Genomic DNA, 11,008 nt, shown 5'->3' with positions numbered 1-11,008 from the left:
GGAGTTTTTCGGTGAGAAGTTTTTGCTGGATATCCGAGCTCTTCATATTGTTGATAAAAATATCTCTTATCCATTCATCGGCTCGTGCCATTTCGGCCAGAGCTCAAAATTGTTCCTACGATTCTATTTCTCCTTGTTTTCTATTTAGCAGTTTATGTCCTCACAAAAAATAACAAAACTCTTTGAAGGAGATCTGGAGAATTTCACTCTTGTTAATTTTTGGCCGAAAATTCTTTTGCCTTCATTACTAGATTCATTACAAGATTGATCGAAGTATCTTATCAGTTTCTTCAATTCTCATGCCGTTGAATCGTTTACTTTATCAAAGCTCTTCCTCCTCGTCATGTCTCTTTTGCTCTGGGATGTTTCTATTGAGGCGTGCTGTTTTCTGAATTTCTGTTACGTTCTCCGACCGATTGTCTAGAAATGGTGGTTGTGGATGATGTCTTTCTATAGGATTAACAAAATTTGTAGCGTTGAGAGCAGAGCGATGTCTACCGATGTCTACCGTATATACGACTTGAGACAACTTTGTTTTGAATTCCGTCGATCTTGCATCATAGTAACTTATAAGTTATTTCTTTTTCAAAAGACATTGGCAATTGGAAATTGTTTTCATAAATGCCTGTTTATTTTTCTAATCATCTTGTTTATAAAAGTTCTGTACTTCTAATTTCCTTATGATGTTCTTGTTCCTGATACCTAGCTTTTTTATTTCATTTTGATTACCAAAATCGAAGGCAAAAGTTTGATGTTCACCATAAGTAAAAATGGGCTAATTGAAAATCAAGCAAACAAAATCAAAATTGAACAAAAGTTCCACAAGTTGCTTGAGAATATTATTGTTGCTATAAAGTTTAAGAAATTCAAATAATCTGGCATGGTTTATTTCGTATTTTTCCACCTTGGCGGCAGTTATTCTCACTAATGCGTTCTCTGACAATTATTATTATTTGTTCGCTCGTTGGATTTATCAGTTATTTTGTTTTGGCGGTTTAGATTGAAAGTTTGCTGTTAGGCTTGTTCACTCATTACCAAACTTAAAGGCATATTGTTGTCAGTAAGTGTAATCATTTACAAGATGACATTAAAACGAATGAATCGAAACAAAGGTATTTGTAGATGTTCCCAGCGTTCAATTAGTCTTATATTTTTTGTTAAATCAGTTCTATTTAGTATTTATTTCAAACTTGGTGCTAAATTAAAGATTTTGATTGCCCGCTAGATTTTAGATTGTAATTCGCATCATTTGGTAATCCCCCCAATTAGCAATTAGTTGTACTACTAATTGTCGTTTGCTACGATTTAACGCTTGGTGCGAAATGTCGCCTTTAACAACACTGCGATTTGTCGTTTGCAATCAATCGTCGCTTGCGAGGATTTTTAGCCTCGTGGGATGAACAAAAAATTGAATAGAAATCTAAACTTCTGATATTTCATTAAAGTGAGCAAATTTGGTGTCAGGGCATACATTTTTTTAAAATTAGTTGATAATATATCAATTGATCGACTTATTTACTACTATCCCTAATCGACTGATATATCCAGAATAAAAAGCTTGTTGGCTCATGCTTGAACCCAAGTCGACATAGGGTTGACTGTTTTTTGATCGTACCATTACGATGACACATAAACCAAACATCTCAACCCAGACATATGTAGGAACAAAAGCAAGACTGCTCGCATACTAAAAAATCTGACTGACCGTCATTTGAGAACAAAAACGCATTGAAAGTTACAGATTTTGTACCCACTAACATCAAGTACAAAGACTCATTTACTACGATCCCTAATCGACTGATATATCCAGAATAAAAGCTTGTTGGCTCATGCATTGACCCAAGTCGACATAGTGGTTACTGTTTGTTGATCGTACCGTAATGTTGACACATAAACCAAACATCTCAACCCGGACATATGTAGGAACAAAAGCAAGACTGCTCGCATACTAAAAATGTAGACTGACCTTCATTTGAGAACAAAAACGGATTAAAAGTTAAAGATTTTGTACCCGCAAACATCAAGTACAAAGAAATGAGAATAATATAAAATACTAAGAGATCATTTTGCTTAGCAGTAATCTCGTTTTGAAAATCACTTTGATGATAGTGTAGTTTGTAGCGGCTAGTATGCTTGCGCTAACGTTTGATCAAAGCAAGTAAGTAAACCAAGCTTTTTCAAAATTTGGCAATTCTTCAATTCTCAAACCCCGTGAATTTTACCAAAAGTTATCAGAAAAGAAATATGTTTTACTGATTGATTTTAAGGAGTTGATTTCATATTTAGGGTATGAAGTTTTCGGTAGAAAAAAACTACATCCCAAGGGTTTAAGTTTGTGAAGCAACGTTGTCTCCAAGCACATCCTAGGCAACTAGCGAGCACTAGCTCTGCGTAACTCTACTGCGCTTGTTTTCAGACTGAGTTGTACTCTGCGCTTGAATGAGGGTATGCTGCATCTTAAAGTTTGCTTTCGGTGACCTGTGATAGATTTTCTGTAATTCGCGCAAAAAAAATTGTATTTTATAATTTTTTCCTGAAAAAACAAAAAAATTTTTGCTTATTTTACAGTTTGAATCAATGAGTGTGATAGATTCTTTGTAATTCGCGAAACGTTATTAACTATTATACTTTTTTTTCTTAAAAAAACAAAATAACTTAAGCTTTTCTTACAGTTTGAAACAATGAGTGTGATAGATTCTCTGTAATTCGCGCAAACGTTATTAACTATTATATACTTTTTTCTTGAAGAAACAAAATAATTTTTGCTTATTTTACAGTTTGGAACAATGAGTGTGATAGATTTTCTGTAACTCGCGCAAACGTTATTAACCATATATTTTTTTTCTTCAAGAAACAAAATAACTTTTGCTTGCCCTACAGTTTGAAACAATGAGTGATTAAAAAAATGTTTGCCATATATTAATCTGACAAGCATTAAAAATTGTTTTTAACACATTGAAAACAACTTTTCGTATCTATGATCGTTTTGAGAATTTCTGATTATCAAGAAAAACTTTCAACTTTTGAAGGAAAAAACTTAGCTACGTTTTTTTTGATAATGAAAACAATATGATCAGCATTTTTCTACTCTTTAGAGAACTCAACTTTTGAGAAAGCAAATTCCAACGGAAAAATTTTGTACTTGAAATTTTTTTGTATATAACGTAATCATCTTCGTTTTTTTCACACAAGTTATCCAAAAAACCCATTTGAGTGTTTGTTTCTGTACAACAACTAAGCCCTACTATTTTTGAGCATTAAATTAGGTTTATTATAAATTTGAAAGAGAACAGGCATTTATTTTAGACTACTAAGTGTTTCAAGTCGAGTTTTTCAAATAAAGAGTAAGTAGTTTTGCATATCTAAAAATTGTATGCCCGGGTTGACCACAATTGCTAGTCATACAATTTTCATATATGAAAAATGCTATTCACACACTTTTCAAGCAATTCCGTATGTACAAGAAATTGCATAAAAGTTTTATGATTAGTGAAAATGCATATATTGAAAATATGGCTAGCAGCATTTCTCATAGATTAAAAAAAAACAATTTTTTTTCTAATAAATTTAATTTCTCAAAATTTTGGGCATGAGTTCGTGACCGAACACAAGTGACAAAAACCATGGTTTGTTCAAAACTAGAGTCACCAAAGGTTTGATCGTCTTGCATTTACAATGCATTGGAAATGACCTGAACTCTATGAGACAACTTCTCTTACACAATTCATATTCCAAAAGCACCAATTTTTTAGATTTTTTGAATTGAATTTGTTTATTTATCACACAATGATCAAGGCATATATAAACATGCCAAACAAAAAAAAAACAGGAAACTTTAGTATTTTGAAAAAAGTTATCCAGATAAACGAGGGAAAATCCAATTTTTGTGTTTCCAAGACTTTGTTATGCTCAAAAAAAAAAAAATTTTGCATGCAAAAATTTTTTTTTTTGTAAAATGCTTGTTTGAGTACAAAATTCGATTTGCAGTAAAAAGAAAAACAACCAAACAATTTTTTGGGCAAATTCAATCTTACTTGGAAAAAAAATTGTTGTCGCCAAAGCATTAAAAAAATAGCTAGTCATACAATTTCCATATATGAAAATTGTAAGATAAGCATTTTTTAGACAAAATGTTTTTCTTTTTTATTTAGTACGATACACCGAATTTTATGCCGAACAAGAAAAAAGTTCTTTGGAAATTCAATGACATTATTTTAGCAAACTGTATGAAATTCGTATGATTAGTACTTTTCCATAGACTTAGTTTATGGAATTGCAAAATTAGCATTTTTAGTCTATAGAGGTCAACCCGGGTGATTAGAGGTTTAGTCAACCTGGGTTACTTAAGGAAGCTGGACACCAGCTTAGACCTCTTTTACTTCTGTCAACCAAATATGTCTTAGTTGATTTGTTCACCTGCTAAGAGGCTCACTTTTTATGCTAAGAGGTTGGTCTGCTAAAAACCAAATCCACACACCGAACTTAAACATGTTGTTACTTTTATTCGAAAGTTGAGACAAGTTCACTCGTCAAACCGGTACAAAGGAGGGTTGATTTTTTTGTTTTTAGAATTTTATTGAGTTTTATCAATGTTTTTCAGTTACTTTTCATTTTATTTCAGCTACATTTCACCGGTAATTTTCATTTAACATTTGGCATTTGTTTTTTGATGAGATTATATAAATTAGACTATAAACAACCGATTTTTACATACGTCACGTAAATTAAAAAATGTGGTCCTTCGCATTGTTACGTTTTTTCATTTACGATTTTCTTTATAAGCCAGACAACTCTCGATGTAGTTCTATAATTTGATATTCGAAAATTCTACATAAACAAATTGACGTCAGAAACAAAAACTATCATAACATAAGTTGTCTTTATAATTTTTATCATATTCTGTATAAACTCGATTCTCAGATTGGAAAAATGGACGTGCTTAAAATAGCTGTATTTTTGTTCGTTTGTTATATCCAGCACACAGGTTAGTCGTGGTTTCAAAACTTTCTTAAAACCTTGCCTTTAAGGAAGTCTCTAAAATAATCTTAGAAATTTTTTTTTAACTTTTTTTTGTGAAATTTTTTAGTTTATTTGTTAAATTTTCAAAGCAGCCAAGTTTTTGATTTCAATAACAGTTTAACCTTCTTTTAGAAAAATCTATCTTTTTAAGCATACCTCCAATACTGGATTCACTCCAATCCATTGATATAACCTATTTAAAATAAAAAAAGAGCAAAGTACCTATTTCAGAAAGTTTTTGCACGTAATATTTAGTTAATCAGACGAAAAATTGACGAAACAATAAAATGAAGTTGCGAAAACTCATAGAAGACAGAATCAATGAAAAAGAGAGCTGTCTAGACTTGAGCATATTAAAAATGAAACAAGCATAAAATCGAAAGCTCCCAAGGCAGAAGTTTTTGCTTAAAATCTGTATTCACGCCTTGCAATCACATTTCGAAGCTGACCAATGTTCGAGCAAATTTAATTAAATGTCCATAATTTATTGGGCGGCTTCTTCGAGTTTTTTCGTTGAATCCAACGCTAAATTTTTTTATCCTTTGCTAAACATTTTCGATCGGAATGATGTCCGGCCTATGACGGGGCCTTTCGAGAAGAGGAATACTTTTTTTCTTGTGAATAGTTTTCGAACAGCAGATAGGAGCGAGGCAACATTTTGTTGAAAAACGTACGTCCTTTTAGAGGCTTTAGCATGTCCACATCGGGGAGCCAAATTTTTGGTTAAGGTTATTCCGTATAATAGTAGCCGTTTTTTGTAGAACGGAAAGTTCCGATGCAACCAAAACAAAGAAAAAACTCAAGACCGTGACATTTCCATCCCTCTGAGTTTGTGTATTGGCTGAGAATTGAGTTTCAAAATTTTCACTTGACCGCCGCTGAAAAGTGAAAGCATTATTTTTGTATTTCCTAAATTACAACAATTTCAGCATTTTTTAGTTTTTCCTAAATTACAAGCATTTTGTTCAAAAAAACACGGATTCAGTCAAAAATTAAATAGCGGTTTTCATAGGAAATTCCTTTTTATTTTTGTTGGACTGCTGTCTAAAACCGTTGCAAGATCGTTGCAAGCTATCCAAGAACCAAAGCCTGATTTTTCATTAAGCAGCCCGATTGTAAATTGGAGACCGGAAAATTCTAGCTTAGAGCTTCGAAAGTGTTTTGTCGACCGACTAACATTCAAAATTGAACAACTTGGTTGTCTTCAATAGTGTCAATTTTTTCGAGTCGACCAAATGGTTTTTTCAAGAATAGCTAGCAACTGATAGTCGTCGTTGCAAGACATGGTTAACTGTAGTTTCTTTTTTTACTGTTTTCGCTAAATCGTTAAGTCGTTCAAGGTAACATAAGGGCTTTTGTCGAAATATTTGAAAATTAGGTTTGCATAGTTGCATGCTAAACGACGACCTTGCTTTTCACCGTTTGTTTGACGCGGTTTTTTCAGGGTTTTTTAGATTTAAGGATTGCATGCAAAATACCACCGAAATCAATCGATTGCTCTTTTCAATTTTTGGTTTGTTACAGTTTTTTTACTTGTTCTTATATCAAATTTTCGGCAATACAGTGCTGATTCAAATTAACCGGACAAAACGCGTAAAACTTGAATATTAAAACCCGTTTTTCTCAAATTGGTTTGAGTTTAGGCGAAAACTTATGAAGACAAAAACTTGCTGTAAATTTTAAAGAATTAATATGGTGTAATTTGTGTTGAAAAATTCGGGCCCAAATTTTTACTCCAAAAATGGGTCATTTTGGCTTTTCTTAGTTAATCAAAAATTACGCTGAAAACACCCAGTTGATCACAGACATAATTATATCATAGTGAGCCCCTTAAGTAGCCCAACAAACTTTATGAAGGGTGTTTTCTCCAAAAAAAATGCAAAATGTTCCAAAATTGTTTCAAAATAAAAAGTTGATATTTTATATAGTAAAAACGACATTTTTTGTTTATCAAACAAAAATAAATTAACTTATACAACATTTTGGAGAAAATATCCTGCATAAAGTTTGTTGGGCTACGTAAGGGGCTCACTATGACATATTTATGCCTGTGATCGACTGGGTATTTTCGGCGTAGTTTTTGGTTAACTGAGAAAAGCCAAAATGACTCATTTTGGGGTAAAATTTTTGGCCCGAATTTTGCAACACAAATAACACCATATTAATTCTGCTAAAATTTTAAGCAAGTGTTGTCTTATAAGTTTTCACCTAAACTCAACCCAATTTGAGAAAAGCGGGTTTTAAATTTCAAGCTTAACGCGTTTTGTCCGGTTAATTTAAATCAGCACTGTACCGGTAATTTTCAGCAATTTAAATTGTCAAAATTTACAGCATTTATATTATTTAGAGTTTTTGGGAACCGTTTATACGTGTAGAAATTAGGAATGATGAAATCTGACGTCAAAATGAGCATAACTTTATGTCACTTTATTATGTTCTCAGATTTGTAGACCGAAAAGGATGTTAACAGCAAATTGTTTTTTAATTAATTATCTGCACGCAAACTTGTGACGGCAGATTGCTCTTTTTTTTGTTCCGACTTTCAAAAAAGTGGAATAATAGTGCTCGGATTGTTTTTTTTTCATCCGAAAAATATTATTGTCTTGAGCTCAAACTTTCTTTTTTTTTTACTTGTGATTGTTTTTTGTAGTACATGAGGTTTAAATAGTGCTTATTAAGCCAATTTGGACCATTAACGCGCGAAATATTCCGAGCTATTGAAGAGTTAGCGAAGATTTAATACGGCTTGGAAATTGTTCCAAATTTGTTGAAGCAGGCTTCATTTTTTAAAATTCTTAATTTTTTTTTGAAATGAACACTGCTCTATAGATCTTTACAGACATTCAAAACATTCAGGGCATAGCTATATGATACGAGCAGTCTTGTTTTTATTAGTTCTGACTATTTGAACCTTTTGTTTCTTCTTAAATGTTAGTTCCATTTCAGGGTGTCAGCAGCTGTCCTTCAGCATCAGCTGTTTCGCCTGTGTCGGAAGCGAGTCGGATGCCACTCTCTCCTACTGTCTGGACACCCCTGAAATGTTCAACAAGACACTATGTGCAGGGTCATGTCAGGTACGCATCAGTGACTTCCCTCATAAGTAAACCAATTTCGACCCTTCCCCTACTTTCAAAAACATCAATTTAAGATGGTAAAGAGTGGTTGAATAAAGTCTTTGCTCTTTTCGAGTCCCCCCTGCGAGGGAGGGATTTAGGGGGGGGGGGGGCGAACGTCCTTCCCCAGTGATTCGATCCCCTGCCGACCCAGAGGGTCCTTCTTTGTTACTTTTAAGAATTCAATTTTTGGCCGACCGACCCTAAAATTTTTCTAAAGGCGCCTTTTAAAGGCAACAATATATATTAACTTTGAGGGGAAGCGCGCGCCAAAAAACGCGACTATTTTGATAAAATTTTCCAAAAATTGCCCAAAAACGGCTTGTTTGACCTGTTTGTTTAAAATTTTGCCGGCGGCGCAGAAAATATTACCAAAGCAGACCCTTTTTAATGTTTGAGGAGAGCTCGGAAAATCAATTTGGTCGACTTAAAAAAAAAGTCGTCAAAATTTTCGTAAATTTTTTGTAAATCCGCCCCCCTCGAGAAAATCCTAGATCCTCCCCTGCCCCCTGCCATATGAGTTTTCATTTTTCAAATTTTTTTTAACATGGCCATAACGCAAGGAAACTTGGCTCGGTGAGCAAATTTTTGTGAACAAATTGTTTTTACCTTACATCGTAACATTGCGCATTTAGCTTTAAGATCACATAAAAAAGAAAAAAAAGAAAATTTGAAAGGTGGAGGCAGTCGAAACTAGCCAGAGCATTAAGTAGCCCAAACATGTTTGTAAATGCTAAAATAAGTGCGATGCCAACGTACGTATAAAAATAAATTGTGATAAAAAACTGAATCTCCTCTTATTAAACTTGATTTGTCTTTTAATAATTGTATTTTTGATAAAGTAAAAATCTTCATAAGTTGTTATAAAAGGCGTTTAATCAGAAAAAAAAATGCCTTTGATAACAATTTGAAAAATAATAAAAAGAATTTAATAACAATTTAATCAGAATTTAAAATAGCTTTTGCGTTTTATTTCACAATTTAAAACCCTATTTAATCCAGCCTCGGAGAACCCAATTAGACAAAGTTATCTGTTTTCAAACATCTTTGTTTACAGACTGTGACTGCTTACCAGACTGGCCAGATAGTGTCCATAAACAGGAGATGTTTGCCCACTTGTTCACAAACAGACACCCGCACCTCAAGAACCGGAACAGGTGAGATATATCAGTCACTATGGTCTCTTCGAACTCATAGAAAAAAAATTAGATTCCTGAAAAAAATGGCTTTTTATTGTTTATTTATTTTTGATTCATAATAAATCTGCACTGGCGACCAAAAAAGTTGGCTATTCGGGTCGGCGTTTGTGATTTATGTTTTGAACGATTATATGATCGAGAAATCTCAGAGTTCGACCGAAAATCCATAGTCAAGAAGGCTCTGAAGTCAAACTCAAAGTCGAAACAAAGAGTCAAACATATATTCGAAACATAAAGTCGGATTTAAATATGGATGTCGTAAAGTAGTACGGAACCCTTTGGAAAATATCGGCTACACGAATTGAGGGGAGGTCGTCGCCCAAAACCGCTAACTTGTCGGTACGCTACCAACTGGCGTTTAGCTGTCTTTGGTCAAAATTATAAAAAATACTTAGCTCGAGAACTAAAACTAAATTTAGAGTTCACAGCTTTTCACGGAGTTTACTCAGGTCCAAATTTCAGATAAAATTTTTCGGAAACCTGAAAAAAATAATAGTGAAAGTTTCGGAAGCTGAAAAAATCCGTTGTGAAATCTTTAGGATATTTTTTAAGCATTTTAAAAATGCGCACGCCAAATTTAGCCACTAACTTGTTACTTGTTTTCATTTCTTGTCTTTTTACCATTCTCCTCACCTTTCAAACACGGGGGGAGGGGGAAGTTATTTTGTGGAAGTAAGCTGTTTTCTGTTAGGGAAATTGCGCGAAACTTAAGGCTATTAAAGCCTTATATATTTATATCTTTACTCTTTATCTTTATTATCGATGAAAAAAAATTTAAAACAATCAATCGAGTTTTAATGGCTGAAAGATATCTCAGTTTCCGTTTTTTCTTGTCAGGTGTGTTGATCGAGTGTTGTGCTGAATCCCTCTGCAACATGGCTGCGTCCTTGTGGAAAGCGGGATCCCTCGTCATACCCCTTCTACTGAGCTTCCTGATCTTATAACACCAACAAAACTAATCACAATGATTAATAAGTGTGCATTTTGAAATGAAATAATTAGATTAATAACAAAAATTGTTTGTTGTTGTTGACCAGATAGCCAATTAAAGTAGTTTTTCTTCAAACATTATTTTTGTTTGTGTTCAGAAGCGGACGATTTTGGATTATTGAGAGAGTGAGGTAGCAGTTTTTAGCAAGTTTTTATCGAGAGTTATAATTTTTTCTGCAAATTTAAACGAACAGTCATTGCCGAAACGTAATTCACGCGAACTCCTAGTTTTGATTATCTCTCCCATATCCAAATGCGCAAGATCCCCATGTTTACATTAACAGACTCTGATTCTTTTAATAATGATAATTAAATCAAAACACAACAATAAACCTCTGATCTAAGGATATTGTGACCTTGAAAATTGAGTTGCCTATATGATGTTGGTTTGCCAGTATGATTATGGCTTTCGACTTTTAGATTTTAAAAGTCACTATGCATTTGCCAGCAGAAACGTCTAAGGGTGGAACGATTGATGACAAGGAGCGCTAATTTTTGTCTAAGCTGTAGGTTTTTTTGAGTTGTTGCTGAAGGCGTGCTTTACTGTTTTTTGATCTTCTTAAAAGAATTTGCAATTGAAAATGAAGATGATGTTAAAGTTCAAAGAACAGTAAAACATGGCACGCCTTCAGCACCAACTCAAAAAACCTGCAGCTTAGACAACAATTAGTACTCCTTGTCATCAAT

At 33.4% G+C, this 11,008-nt stretch overlaps 1 protein-coding gene across 1 annotated transcript; it reads left to right on the top strand.

Moving 5' to 3' along the window:
* The first annotated feature begins 4,787 nt into the window (after positions 1–4,787).
* Positions 4,788–10,376, top strand: LOC134853296 (uncharacterized). Its single transcript, XM_063869269.1, has 4 exons — positions 4,788–4,984; positions 7,966–8,093; positions 9,190–9,289; positions 10,169–10,376. Exons 1-4 carry the CDS (start codon positions 4,930–4,932, stop codon positions 10,273–10,275), a joined length of 390 nt encoding a protein of 129 aa, XP_063725339.1. The 5' UTR covers positions 4,788–4,929; the 3' UTR covers positions 10,276–10,376.
* The last annotated feature ends 632 nt before the right edge of the window (positions 10,377–11,008 follow it).

This window comes from Symsagittifera roscoffensis, chromosome 8 (assembly GCF_963678635.1).
Source record: "Symsagittifera roscoffensis chromosome 8, txSymRosc1.1, whole genome shotgun sequence".
NCBI lineage: Eukaryota > Metazoa > Xenacoelomorpha > Acoela > Convolutidae > Symsagittifera > Symsagittifera roscoffensis.
The sequence above is the reverse complement of the archived record's forward strand: the minus strand, read 5'-3'. Positions and strand labels throughout refer to the sequence as shown.

Excerpts from the sequence above, each read along its gene's own strand:
- LOC134853296 (XM_063869269.1), top strand. The coding sequence starts at position 4,930 with ATGGACGTGCTTAAAATAGCTGTATTTTTGTTCGTTTGTTATATCCAG. Across the intron at positions 4,985-7,965 it reads TTGTTATATCCAGCACACAG|GGTGTCAGCAGCTGTCCTTC; the intron begins GTTAGTCGTGGT and ends GTTCCATTTCAG. Across the intron at positions 8,094-9,189 it reads TATGTGCAGGGTCATGTCAG|ACTGTGACTGCTTACCAGAC; the intron begins GTACGCATCAGT and ends CTTTGTTTACAG.